This window comes from Eucyclogobius newberryi, unplaced genomic scaffold (genome assembly GCF_026437365.1).
Source record: "Eucyclogobius newberryi isolate DKJ021-1_F unplaced genomic scaffold, fEucNew1.0.hap1 SCAF_10, whole genome shotgun sequence".
NCBI classification, from domain to species: domain Eukaryota; kingdom Metazoa; phylum Chordata; class Actinopteri; order Gobiiformes; family Gobiidae; genus Eucyclogobius; species Eucyclogobius newberryi.
Window position 1 is genome coordinate 21,234,221 of NW_027315724.1, and position 14,986 is coordinate 21,249,206.

The following is a 14,986-nucleotide window of genomic DNA, read 5'->3' on the forward strand; positions in this document are numbered from 1 at the left end:
CTTGATAAAAGAATATAGAATGCAAAGTGTTTGTGTACACAGGTTAGTTTTAACATCATTGATTACATTTGATTACATTCATTGTATGTTATCTTAGAGACAAAACCACTTCACTCAGGTGAAGTACTTACATGGTACATAAAGGTCTTAACATGCTGTCTGTGATTGTCAAACTGTAACTTGCTCTCCACTTTGTGTTTTAATTATAGATTTATTTTAGTAAGACTCGGCTAATTCCCCATAAGGAATGAATGGAGCATGAAATGGAGCTCTAACCTTGGCCGGTCAGTTTCGTGAAAAGAGCCAATCCCCCTGACCAGTTTGCCAAGGAGCACTTTGACACTAATGGCTGCATTTGTCTCCATGCTCGGGACAAAAGTGAACTTGATTTAAAAAAATCTAAATTATACCTGATATATAGTTTTTTAAGACAATCTCAGCAATTCACAAAAACAAATGTAGTAATTCCAAGTTTGTGGCAATTTGAGGTCTCACCTGCTTTTTCTGCATTTATTTCTCTTCTCTTTGTGTAATTTATAAATGCATTAGATTACAAGATCAAGTCAGTGGCAATATAGTGTAACTTTTTTCTTTATTGAGCTCAGCAAGAAACTCCCCAAACGATTATCAAGAATAGTTTGTATTTGTTATGTTGCATATAAAGCATACTACATATAACTAAAGTAGGCCTACAGTGACGTGCCTGTTGTTGTTAGTTTGTACCAGCAGATGGCACTGCTACTGAACCGTGGACCTGAAACTGTGGCGTTGTGCTCGTGATTGTTGTTTTATTTGTGGATTATGAAGATTCGTGAACATGGACAGTATTGAAAATCTTGCATCATCTTGTTCACAGTCCCTCACAATGTCTTATTTTATGTATTAAAAAATACACACCCAGAATCTCCCACGTCTCTATGCAACGTCATCACGCATCCCAGACCCGGAAGTAGCTCGGCTTTATCGTTTTTGTTGACAGTAATGATGGAGGAGGAAGAATTTGAATTAGCTGAAGACTTAGAAGCAATTCTGCACCTTACCCCTGAAGTACAACTTGCAATCGAGCAGGTATCGTCACGTCATTTGATATTTAAATATTATTTTGAGGCTTTAGCGTTGATATTGTAGACGTGCGTTAGCCATTGAGCTACTACTGTTGGCTTTGCAAAACATGATATCAACAGCGCGTTATATTATAGTGGCATTTTGCCTTTATATTTAATGCACATTTGATTTGGACCATACAACACCAATGCAGTTATTCCAGTGTCCTCGTATAATATGACCGTATTCTTTGTCTCTGTTGCTAAGGTTTTTCCCAGCCAGGACCCACTGGACAGAGCAGACTTCAATGCAGTAGAATACATCAACACACTCTTCCCCACCGAGCAGGTACACAGGGTTTTAACATGACAGTCCTATTATGAATAATCATAACAATAATCATGACTAAAAATCCTAATGTGTATGAAAAGGTTATCTCCACAAGGGGTCAGTATAACGCTATATTTGTTATGCTGAATCTTCACCTACAAGTTTGGTATAAGCCTTATACTATAAGGCTTGATTTGACAGAACTGGGGTTAATACATCATGTTGTTCATTTACAGGTTTATTGTTATAAAAATCTAGTGTCCTTCGAGCATCACTACAGGGGCAATAACATGTGCTTTGACCTGACGTACAATTATAACATAATGTTGCTTTTGTTTTGATAATTTCAGTCGCTAGCTAACATTGATGATGTTGTCAACAAGATACGCCTCAAAATTAGGTTTGTATACATATATTCATTTGCTAATTCTTATTCTTAATTTTTGTGCTTAATTATTCTTTTTAAGCAATTCTTTTTACCTTGTTTACCTGTTTTGTGTTGCTTTTTGCAGACGCTTGGACGACAACATCAGGACCGTGGTGCGAGGACAAACTAATGTCGGTCAGGATGGCAGACAGGTGACCCAAATCCCTATTCATTGAGAACTATATGTGTCCGTATCATCCACATGTTCTATTTTTGTCCAGCGTTTTATTACAGAGACCGCTTCCAATAATTGCCCCCAACTCAGACAAGCATGTTCCTTTCCCAAGTGCGGTCTTTTCCCTCTCCATACGGCTTCTATGGAAAAGGACAGGATGACTCAGTTCCAAACCATGCTTAAACTGCAGTTCTTTACGGAAAACATATCCGGGAAATTGATTTGTGTACACAAATGATAGGATTTCTTGGATTTCATGTATTTTTCATTTTGTGGTTTTGCGATAGGGAAAATGTTGGCATGTCGGTTTCCTCTTGTTTTCCTTCTCTTTCATGAAATGGGAGCTTCAAATGTAACACGAGGCCCACCAGGAACATTGTATGTGTTCTATAATATTTGACAGATTTGGATGTGTTCCTGTAACGGTGCCTGGCCAGGTCTGCTACTGTTTGGAAGCATCCATAAACGTTCCCAATCCCCCCCAGACTAATAGAGCTACGCAGTCCCACACAATCATCTCGGTTTGTTTTTCCAGCCCCACACATCTATGCCAACTTTTCGAAGGGAAAATTCTTCCTGCAGATGGAAAGATGGAGAGGTGTTTGAGAAAACGGTGGCAGAACAATACAACAGTTCAGCTTTTTCAGTGTGGAAACAAAGACACTACTGACCTGTTATCAATTATGCGAATGATTCGAAAAGCTGCTTTTGTATGAGATTTTAAAAGCGCTGCCACACCTTAATGCAGTCTAGGAAGCTTAATATCAAGTCTGTCTCACTCCATAATTGTAGTTATTGAGGATTTGATGGTAGAGAATCTGAAAAGTGCAGTAAAAAGTACTTTTTCGGTATAATGTGGACCAATTCAACAGGACGCCTGCTCTAAGCTTTCACAAATCTTTAGTCTTTATAATAACAGTTAATTATGCTTGTTACGATGTGTAGCAAACTAATGACAAACAACAGAGACTTTTAATTAACTATTTATTCAGTGCCATTCTAAAAGATCGGATCAAAGTGTATATAAAAATGCACTTGTACGTGTGTGTGCGCTTAAGGTCCGTGTAGAAGCAGATAAGATCTTGAGCGTGGAGGCGCCTGGGCAGTGGTCTTTCTTTTCTTTCAAGGCCAAGTACAGGAAATGAGCCTGTGGACAAACCCAGCCCACGGTGACCGGCTGCGCTCAATGCACCATTTGCGGCATTTGAAGCTCGGGTTGCGTTTTGACACCGTCGTCCTTCAATGAGCTTGAGCTTTTTCCCTCTTCAAAGTCAATGTTTTCTCTAATCACTCTCTGACAGAAAGTACCGTAGTTAGTGTGGGGCAGTGAATGTGGTTGAGCTTTGTCTAGGTCAGCTTCTTTTATCATTTTGCCCCACTAAACTTGAAACCCTTTGTCTGACATACAAATAAAAAAGTTGTTGTTTATGAACTGAACATGGCAGGCGTTCTTAAAGTTCTAAGTTAAATTGTATTTGTCTCTTGCTCTTTTTTGGCACAGGCACTGGAGGAGGCGCAGATAGCCATTCAACAGCTTTTCGGCAAAATCAAAGACATCAAAGACAAAGCCGAGAAGTCTGAACAAATGGTACAGACACGTGTTACTTATTACGTGGTATTATGTGGCTGTGTCTTGTAGCTCTACAGTACAAGCTCCTGTCATTCTTTTGTTTCCATTATTGATTGCTCTAAATGATCGGGCGCGCTTTTCCCCTCAATTGTCTTGTCCACTCTGATTTTGTTTTTCCTCCTTCCTACTCAGGTCAAAGAGATAACTAGGGACATCAAGCAGCTGGACCACGCCAAGCGGCACCTCACCACATCCATCACCACGCTCAATCACCTGCACATGTTGGCAGGGGGCGTGGACTCCCTAGAGTGGGTACAGTTCCACTTACGCACGAGCATTAGCCGAGCCATCCAGAGATTATGTTCTGTACATACTGTTATTTACCGTATTTTCCGGACTTGTAAGTCACACTTTTTTTTTTCATAGTTTTGACCGGGGTGCGACTTCCAGAGGTTAACCCTAACTCAAATTCCAGAGCGACTTATATGTGATATTATTCGTTATTTTAACACTGGCAACCACAAGAGGGCGCTCTAGGCTCTTAGCGACACAGAAGAAGAATCTGCACTTCCTCTACCTCTGGAGTTTGTGGAGTTGTTTAGAAGTGACACAGAGGAAGAAGAATTCAATGGATTTAGTGATTTGGGGTAAAACTGATGCTTTGGTAAACTTGTTAGCATGTTCTTTATGTTATAGTTATCTGAATAACTGTTAATATGTTACGTTAACATACCAGACACTTACCACAGTTCTGTCTGTGCGTCATGTAGCTGAAGGTGTTAGCGTTAGCATATGTACACCTATTCACCATGTTCTCTCATCTGTTATTAGTTTAAATTGCATTTCAAGATGAAATGTCTGTTCTTGGTCTTGGATTTTATCAAATACATTTCCCCACTTATATGTGTTTTTATCTTCTCTCTTATGCATTTTTTGGCTGGTGCAACTGATAGTCCGGAAAATACGGTATACATCAACGATTAACTGCTACTATAATGTTCTACTGACCAATGATGTGTGTTTATCTGAACAAACTGATGATTTATGCACTGATAGACGAACAAAGTCATTGGCATTGGGATGTTCGGATATTTGTATCTCTATTGTGTGTTTCGCTCGTCACAATTAATCAGTAGAGTTGAGAAAAAAGGCTCCTAATCTGTCTGTAATATTACTAAGTTTTCTTTTTTCAGAGCAATGACACGAAAGCGGCAGTACGGCGAGGTGGCCAACCTACTGCAGGGCGTGGTGAATGTGCTAGAACATTTCCACAAGTACATGGGGATTCCACAGATCAGGCAGCTATCAGAAAGGTAAAGTCACATGTGAAGAATGTTCGTTAGAATAGTGGCCGAAATGTTCAATTTAATTTCATTTGCTGGAATATGAAAAGATTACTAAACACTCGTACATTTTTAAAACATTCAGGAAGACGACTAAATCAATTCAGAATTCAATCCTTGTGTGAAAATGTTTATTCCAAAGTATTTTCATTTGTGCTCTCAAAGGATGAAATGTATTAAATTTGACACACTTTCGATATACAGTACGCGGCTTAGAGGTTGACAAATACAAATATTATAATGTTTACCTTGTTTTCCTTTTGTAGAGTAAAAGCGGCTCAGAGTGAACTGGGAACACAGATACTGGCTGATTTTGAGGAAGCGTTCCCCTCCCAAGGCTCCAAGGTAATGGAGAGCTGCTTGTGTTTTATGTTGGCAAAACTATACTTAGCTTTGCGCTTAATGCTACGTTTCTTCTCGTAACCGCACATCCAAACAGAGACCAGGAGGACCCAGTAACGTGCTCCGGGACGCCTGTCTGGTGGCCAACGTTTTAGACCCGCGGATAAAACAGGAAATCATAAAAAAGTTCATTCGACAGCACCTATCTGAGTACCTCGTTCTTTTTCAGGAAAACCAAGACGTGAGTTCTACCAAAGCTGCACATTCTACGCCTTTTATAATAGAACTGTGTGAGAGTCATTGTTGTTACCATGTGTGTAATGAGATCCCGTGTCGATCGGCCCGGTGCTTAGGTTGCCTGGCTCGACAAGATTGACAGACGCTACGCATGGATCAAGCGGCAGCTCGTGGACTATGAAGAGAAGTACGGCCGCATGTTTCCCGAAGAGTGGTGCATGACTGAACGTGTGGCTGTAGAATTTTGCCACATCACGAGGTAAACGACTACAACAAAGAATGTGAAGGCAATTCCATTCAGGAGCCGCTCATTAATAATGCGTTTGTTTCTAGAGTTGAGCTGGCAAAGGTGATGAGAACTCGAGCGAAGGAGATTGAAGTGAAACTGTTGCTTTTTGCCATTCAGAGGACGACGAACTTTGAAGGTTTGCTGGCGAAACGCTTCAGCGGCTGCACACTGACGGACACCACACCGGGGGTAAGGCCTGCTGAGGAGCAAAGTACAGTACCACAGGCTTTTCACAAGCTCACGACGGAAATATTAGGCCTATTTTAGTCGACAAATAGTTTTGTAAATGCTCTGGTTTGGGGCTCTTGGTTCAAAAAGTGAGTATAATCTCCTCTTGTGCCTTTTCACAAACATAGGAACTTATTTTGCTGATTTGGTGCAACATAAAACAATGAACAATGATAAAAACAACCTATATAATGTCAAAAGGTGCATGCATTAAAGAAAAATTATGTAAATCTGCTATAGGATGACAATAAAAATAGGCTTACTATGTACACAAAATGTACAGATGTAGTGCAGAAAGTAGTTCATTAATTTCTGTTAGTTATGATTGAAGTTGTGTTGCAATGTTCTGTATGTACTCATACTGTTTTGCAGCTGAAAATAGCGGAGCCTCCTCTCGACTCCACAAACCCTTTCCTTGAGGACGAGCCAGGTGAAGATGTAGGTGCAGAGAAGGATGATGATCTTTCCAGGGTGAGCAGCTTTCTCAAACTATATACTCGGTACTAGATACTAGATATGAGGTAATGGCCAGTGTTGTCAGACGTTACGTTTTACTTTCAGCCCAGGAAGCCTAAAGCACCAGACAATCCTTTTCATGGCATCGTGTCCAAGTGCTTTGAACCTCACCTGTACGTCTACATCGAGTCTCAAGACAAGTAAGTCTCAACTCAATGCAACAGACATCATGTTACCTTTTAAAAGTGTCTTCCATGATCCATTCTCTTCACTTGGATCTACCTTCCCTCCTCCTGTGACTTTACTGTATTAGATAGTTACCACTAGAACTACAACTTCTTACTTGCTTGTTGCAAAATGTGACCAATGTTGTGTCTCTTTTGTTAGTGTCTCGTGTCACTTCTTTTACCTCTTTTAGATCTATTTCCTGCACTCGCTTTTACCTAGCATGATCACTCTTTAAATAAAACGTATGATGATTAACTGGAAATCTTCAATAGAGCCCCTTCCTCTTGACTTTGTCTGTAAGACATCCTGTTTGTTTGCCCAAAGAAAGCAGTGAGCCTCTACTGAGCTGCAGAAGTATTGTCCAGTCCAGAGCAGGAGCGGGAGCCAAAGCAGTGGGACAGAACAGTGAGAGCAGTGGCCTGCTTGTTTCTGCTCTATTAGGATTTGGCCATACAAACTGCAGCTCTGCACATTGACCCAATGTTGCCTCAGATCTCTCTTTACATTATATGTCATATTTCAATGCTTCTTGATTTGATCAATGATTTAACCTGAATAACCCACTAAACAAACTTGTGTGTGTGTGTTCATACAGGAATCTTGGTGAACTTATTGACCGTTTTGTAGCAGACTTCCGAGCGCAGGGCCCACCCAAAGCGGGGACAGAGGAAGGTGGAGCAGTGCTGCCCAGCTGTGCTGATCTCTTTGTCTATTACAAGAAGTGCATGGTTCAGTGCTCCCAGCTCAGCACCGGAGAGCCTATGATCGCCTTAACCACCATCTTTCAAAAATATCTAAGAGAATATGCTTGGAAAATTTTGTCAGGCAACCTGCCTAAGTAAGTTTAGACACACAGCATTAGAGAGTCAACTTACACTAATATACCATTTACAAGACGAGACAAAAATGATAATTACAACACAAAATTGTCTTCTGTCCTCTTTTGATGGATTAGCACAGTGAGTTGTGTCTGGCTCTGATTATGCTGTAGCTGAGTCTAAAAAAGAAGCTCAAACACTGTATTTGGCCTTTTGTACCGCGCTTCATTAATAATACACACATGTTTTTACTCAGAAATCTATACCATAATCAAAGCCTTGTGCAAACACGTTTTCACACTCCAATGTGTCCTCTGTGCCATTCCATCTTCCCTTTAGTTTAGTGTTTGGTATTTTTGGGGCGCTTTTGGATGAGGCCCTGGAACAGAACTTGAGCTGTTGTGCCTTTGCCATACGTCTCTGTTATGACATATTTACTGCTTGGTGAGATATTTGATGTCTGCCATTGTTGGTCTCTAGGTCCAATAGCAGCAGCGTGGGTCTGACCATCAGCAGTCTGCTGAAGGAGAAGGAAGGCTCGGAGACCGCCAAATTCACTGTAGATGAGCTCTGTTTAATTTGTAGCATTCTCAGCACTGCAGAGTACTGCCTGGCCACAACACAACAGGCAAGTGCAAAGGAACAAATCTGACCATTTTTGTTTGACATATATTTGTTTTCTGAGGTTGGTTCTAATGATATGTTCTAGCTGGAGGAGAAACTCAAGGAGAAGGTAGACAAGCCCCTCGTGGAGAGGATTAATTTGACTGGGGAAATGGACACATTCAGCACGTACGTTAGCATGCTATCAGCTACACACTTACTGCAATACCTTTTGTAAAGCCTAACTAACATACATGTGTCTTGTTAGTGTTATCTCAAACAGTATTCAGCTCCTGGTCCAAGATCTGGATGCAGCCTGTGACCCTGCACTCACTGCCATGAGCAAAGTACGTGGAGGAACTTTTCTGTATTGGTTATTATTAAAAATGCGTACAATTGTGAACACGTATCTTTGTAGATGCCATGGCAAAGTGTGGAGCATGTAGGCGACCAGAGTCCTTACGTGACGTCCATCATCATGCACATCAAACAGAACGTGCCCATCATCAGAGACAACCTTGCTTCTACGCGCAAATACTTCACTCAATTCTGCATCAAATTTACAAAGTAAGACCTCACACAAACTGCTTACTGCAAGTTTAGTTTTATAACGCTTATTAATGCATTTCTCTATTCTCTTATTAGCTCTTTCATTCCCAAATTCATCAACCACCTCTTCAGATGCAAGCCCATCAGCATGGTGGGCGCCGAGCAGGTGAGCAGGATCATTCTGGATGTCATCAGAACATGACGCTCGGTTTGTGGTGGTTAATTGTCCGTTCTGTTTAAGCTCCTTCTGGACACTCACTCTTTGAAGACCGTGCTGCTGGATCTGCCCTCCATAGGTTCACAAGTGCTTCGTAAGGCCCCGGCCAGTTACACAAAGATTGTAGTGAAAGGAATGACGAGAGCCGAGATGATCCTTAAGGTGAGAGTGGTGTTTTCTGTACAGAGGCTTAAAGGGGGTTATATCGGGTCTGTTGATACTTTGGGCACTTCAGCACAATACATTCTGATTAAGTGTAAACTTGGTTCTACGAGAAACGTTTTCCTATTGGAAGGTAGACTTACTTTCACCTAAACATATTATCAAGAGTCACTCTTAACTTTGTGGAATACTTGAGGTTTTTTATGACATTTAACTTGTGTGGGTACTTTGCTGGCTGCGTTTACAACCACAGCCCCAGAGTCTGGGGCCTTTTAAGGCCTCAAAGTACAGATACAAAATGTTGGTATGTGTTTGAAGAGCTCTCTTTATTTCTCCATAGCCATTTAACAGAAGTGATGTTAAAAGCCATTCAAACAAAACCTTTGGTGCTTGTCTAATACATGACCAAAAGTATCTTGGCACAACCAGTTGCTTTTTCCAGGATTGAGCCTCAAGTCAAATATGAAACAATAGTGAGGAGAACGATCTTTCTGTGTTATGTTTGTAGCTTGACAGGCCAGTCGAGCAGATTATCTTCAGAGTTTATTCCAGTCAAAAATAATGTTTTAATAGTTTCTTTTGCCCGTCTCAATAGCACTTTATGAGGATAAAGCATAAACAAAACTACCTTGCATGAGATAAAGAGTGAATGGGGCAAACGGAGCCTGTGTTCATTGGTTTAATTAATGCAGCAGTTAATGTGACACACACAAGCGTTTACTCGCACAGTACGGGGCCGACGCTGCGCCAAGGGGGAGGAGCTTAACTAAAGCCATGTGTCCCCCTCGTCTTCCAAACTAAAAACATCTCTATTAGTACTATCAGTTCATGAACGGCACAAGAGTCACCGTCTGCAGCTCCAGAGAACAGTGGCATGTGGCAGCTCCGCCCCGCCCTAATCAACAGTCCCTGTGGAGTAAAGAAATGTGTAAACAGACACACACACGGTGCATGTTTGCGTGTCCCTTGATTTCCCAGAGTGCTTCATTCTTTCCTGAATGTTTCCTGTCAGTCACAGTGCTCCTTGTCCAAACCTGCAAAACAAAGGCAGCCAGTGTTTGTGGCTTAGTGTTTTCACGTTTCTACTGTAAAACCGCATGAGATATAAGCATTTCCATTCATTTACCACTAGTAAAGCGGCTGCACATTACAGATTTATACTGCTTTAGTTTCAGCTCACTCCTTCCTGCCGTATTACTCGATGTACAGATGGTGAATGTGTGCAGGCGTATCAGCAGGACCGAGTATCCATCTTGTTATCTTGTTCCCTGTAAATGCCCTTGTTCGGCCTTGTTGTCCGTCCCCGTTTTGGCACTTTTCCCCCTCTCCTTTTGCCATTTTTATCCCTCTTTTCATTCTTAAAGTCCCTCTCCCCCTTCGATCTTTACGAGGTCCCCAAAGGCCTTTCCTTGGCTTCGCCCCGGGGCAGTTGCTAAGTAAATCACTCAGTCAGCAGCAGGCCCTGTAAGAAGGAAAGCAACGGATTCCACACAATCCACACGTCTGCTTTCTATGAGCTTTTCTCCACACACAAGGCAATATTGGTGACTTTGATTGTCTTTTTCAAATATGGAAAAGGAAAGGATGGGGAAACATTTAAAGAGACGGCATTCCTTCTCATGCTATGGGCGGTGGACGTCTGTCGGCCATGTGTTCGTCTGTGGAGGCGGCGAGGAGATCTTTATGCTCCACGTTTTCCATCCGTGTGTCTGTCGTTTGAATGAGAGAAATCCCGTTCACGCAACAGCATTTACCGCAGGATAATGTTGGAATTTGCCTCGACATATTGAGCCGTATTACTGACTCGGCACTTATCCTCATTCCTAATAAGTACCGTATTTTCCGGACTATAAGTCGCACCGGAGTATAAGTCGTACCAGCCAAAAAAATGCATAATAGAGAAGGAAAAAACATATAAGATGCACTGGAGTATGAAATGTGGTTGCAAGTGTGAAAATAACAAATAATATCACATAAGTCGCTCCGGAGTATAAGTATGTAAGTATAAGTCGCACCCCGGCCAAAACTATGAAAAGAATACGGTAATTTGTGTGTAAAATAGATAAAGGCATATAAAGTAATATAATGTGAGATGAAAGTGAAAAGATGACACGATTTAATTAAGATAAGATGGCTTTTATTTGTCCACACAATGGTAAAATTTTGATGTTGCAACGCAAGTAGATACAGAAGTAAAAGAACAGATAACTTATGGGAAGCTTTAAAAACACTCAATAGAAAAACTCTTAAAGACAAAACTTCTCATATTCTTAATAAGGAATAGAAAGAAAAAAAAATAACAAGGAAAAAAAATGGTGGCAAAAGTAAACACTCTTATTTACAGCAGTTCTATGCACATGAATGTGACATTATTGCGTATGAATATGATAATTGGATCGAAGCTTGACATTGTACAAGGTTTAAATGTTCACACTGCAGGTTTCGATGCACAATTCTTGGTTCACATTTCAATTGAACTGTGACTCAAATTAATTGAACAGCCCTAAAGTGTAGACAGAATAAAACCAGGGTGAGTGCTAGGGATGCAGACCTAAACCCGCGTTCAGGTTCAGGTCCTGATTCGAATCCAGAGGTTCAGGTTCAGGTCCGGACCTAATGAGTCCGGACCTGAACCATGCCATATTTGCATAATGTTACAACAGCATAACACAAGCTACTTGGCTCAACTAAGTTGAAGACACTTGAACAAGGACGACTATCAAACACAAGGCTTAACTGCAGATTCAAATAAACTCAACTTGTCTGGTTTATTCACAGTTTTTAACAGAAGTTACAACTTACAAATCACAAGCTACTAGCTACGAGCTAGCTGCTAAACTATAGCTTAACAGTTGACACATATTCATGTGTTTTACTTGAGGAACAACTTTCGAACAAGAGCATGTTGAGTATTGGTATTGGAGCGGCGGTTTCAGCTGATACTATGTTTGTCAAGTGTGTTACTGGTTTGACTGGGCTGTTCCCCACACTTGAAGTTTAATGCCTTTAGATACATTTCCACTCTTTAATTTTGCAGATCCATTGGCATCAAAGTCAGGTAAAAACCTTCAAAAACTAGCATAACAGTCAACTAGAACCACTATAAATCAAAAATAGAATACAAACATATTTTACACAACACACAATACCTCATATTAGCAGCATTAAACACCAGCCCAAATTTAACAACTTTAGAATAAGAGATAAGATAAGATAATCCTTTATTGTCCCACATGGGGAAATTTCATATACAAAATACTATTACAAAATATAAGCTCCAATTAATGAATCCAGCAATTAAACAATATTACTTTGACTCTGCATTTACTTAGATGTATAAATTTGCATATATATCACACCACAACATAATACAGTTATTTCATTGATATTGTAGCGACCCTAATGTTAAGCATTATCTGGTTAAATGTTCCTTTCACACTGTTGTTAATGCATTGTTATTGTCTGGAGTCCAGGTCATTACATATTGATAATATAATAGATCCATGCATATTAGTTACAAGTTGTTATTTACACCCAAACCAAAGCACAACCCGCTCCTTTTAATAAGCGTCTTAAACTAACACACGGACCGGCACAAGCGGCGACGCAGCGGCTTAAAACGGTTCAAATAAAGTCAGTGATCTTACAGCTCAATGTTCGGTCTCTCGCGTCTTTAAACTCATTTCGCCGGCTTCAACTTCTGCCGTGCGGACGCGAACATCGCTGATGGCTCCGGGTGCTCCGGAGACTTTATTCTTCAGGTTTTGATCGCTATTGCCCCGACACTGCATTCTCTTAGACTTTATTCTTTAGACTTTATTCTTTAGCCTTTATTCTTCAGACTTTATTCTTTAGCCTTTATTCTTCAGACTTTATTCTTTAAGACTTTATTCTTTAGCCTTTATTCTTCAGACTTTATTCTTTAAGACTTTATTCTTTAGCCTTTATTCTTCAGACTTTATTCTTTAGCCTTTATTCTTCAGACTTTATTCTTTAAGACTTTATTCTTTAGACTTTATTCTTCAGACTTTATTCTTTATTTATTCTTTAGACTTTATTCTTTAAACCCCCTCCTCCCTGTACCTCCGTCACCTAGCAACAGAGACCCGCCGCTAATGCTGATGCTAACGCTAATGCTAATGCTAAGACCACGGCACGAGAAGAAATGTCCCATCAAAATAAAAGAGGAAGAGGAAGTGAAGGCATTCATTGCGCCTCTGCTGGCCAATAGTGAAAATACACAATATCTACAATGCACGTTTTTCATGGCGTCTCGAGGAGAATATAATCCATGAGTTTCCCCATGTGGGACAATAAAGGATTATCTTATCTTATCTTGAATCAGACAATGTTGAGTTTTTCACACAATGGGTAGGGGGCGCTATAGAGTAAATCTATTACATGGTATTAATTTCCAATCAGATCATAAAAACGCATTAGTGAGTGAAATATGAGCTCCGTAGATCAGTTCCATTAGGCGTGAAAAATACAGGAAATTGAGCCTTTTTTGAGGGCGTGTTACGCAGAGACCGTAAAGAATATCAACATTTTTTGAATATTTATTCAATTTCAATGTCTTTTAGAAAGTGTTTTTTTGAGCTCGATCGGACAAAAAACCTAGAACAAGTACAATTTTGTAATAACAGATCTGGGTCAGATTCGCCCTGCAATGTGAACATGGCCCGACTGAAGATGTTCTGTTCACTTTAAGCACTTGTGCGTTTTAGGTGGTGATGGCGCCACACGAGCCCCCGGTGGTGTTTGTGGATAACTACATCAAGCTCCTGGCCGATGGGAACCCCGAAACCTTCCAGAAGATCCTGGACATGAAGGTCTGTCGCCGTCTCCACTCCGTTTTTTTGCCTCATCGGGTAGAATCGTGTCACTTTAACTGCTCGTGTGTGTTTTGTGCGCAGGGCTTGAAGCGCAGTGAACAGAGCAGTATGCTGGAGCTGTTCAGACAGAGGCTCCCCACGCCTCCTTCTGGGGCCGACGCGGGGCCCTCGCTGTCCCTCGGCGCGCCCACCCCGGAGCAGGAGTCGTCTCGCATCCGCAGACTGGAGAAACTCATCAAGAAAAGACTCTGAGGCGCTTAGTGCAGCTGTAGTCCCACGTTTTCACCTCAAAGACTATTATTTCCCTTGTAGAGAATAAAAGGGTCAAATGTTTGTCGCTATTAATAATCTAACGCAGTCTAATGCAGCGGGGGTCGGGAGCTCCATGGGGTGAATGTAGGTTCCACTTTCTTGGCTCACGACATTCATTAATCGAGGCCTATTCTGATTATAAAGTCAAATACTAGTTCATCCCTTCATCTTTTGCAGGTTGCGTACTTTTGTGTTTGGGACTGATCTAACAGAAGACTTCTCCTTTAGTGTTACTGTTGGTACAATCTCTATTACACATGTCTCACCTTCATTTCTACAACACTTAAGTCTGGTGCAACAGTGTTCTGCTCTTACTGGAACATTTAGGGCACATTTCACACATCTAAGCAGTTTAACAAGGTCTGACTGGAAAGAATGAGTTGTAGTAATCAAGTAATTTTAAGATGTACTTCAGGCTTGGGGAAATTAAATGGTTTATCTAATGCATCTCTTGAGTGTTTTCATGGTTATCGAAATTCTCAAAATCTATTTTGTCTTCTCATAATATAATGTAATTGTTGCCTACACGATGAAGGAAATCTATATCAATTGAATGTTTTTAAATTATTAAAGTGTAGATGGTTGTTTTAACTTGTTTTAACCCCGCAAATAAATGTATTATCTAAATAAAAGAATATGTTTGATTTCCTCTTCGTCTACATACTTCATGCATTCTCTTTTTTGACTTGTCGGTTTGTTTACTATGTCAACAGCCTTAAGATAAATAAATGAAACCGTAAAATGATCTGATCTACTGGAACATGGATCTATTAGGATCTGATCTCCTGGAACATGGATCTATTATAGATCTATAAGGACCA

At 40.6% G+C, this 14,986-nt stretch overlaps 2 protein-coding genes across 2 annotated transcripts in view; both read left to right on the forward strand.

The window, feature by feature from the left end:
* bcap29 (B cell receptor associated protein 29) overlaps positions 1–14,986 on the forward strand; it is a 133,457-nt gene that overhangs the window by 103,791 nt on the left and 14,680 nt on the right. The window lies entirely within an intron of this gene.
* vps53 (VPS53 subunit of GARP complex) lies at positions 948–14,602 on the forward strand. The gene is made up of 22 exons (XM_072462487.1): positions 948–1,068; positions 1,312–1,392; positions 1,725–1,774; positions 1,887–1,953; positions 3,478–3,564; positions 3,739–3,854; positions 4,740–4,859; positions 5,156–5,234; positions 5,329–5,472; positions 5,585–5,727; positions 5,802–5,946; positions 6,358–6,456; positions 6,547–6,641; positions 7,265–7,507; positions 7,968–8,115; positions 8,197–8,279; positions 8,359–8,437; positions 8,509–8,657; positions 8,736–8,805; positions 8,881–9,018; positions 13,746–13,850; positions 13,935–14,602. The coding sequence occupies exons 1-22, from the start codon at positions 982–984 to the stop codon at positions 14,103–14,105; spliced, it is 2,499 nt and encodes an 832-aa protein (XP_072318588.1). The 5' UTR covers positions 948–981; the 3' UTR covers positions 14,106–14,602.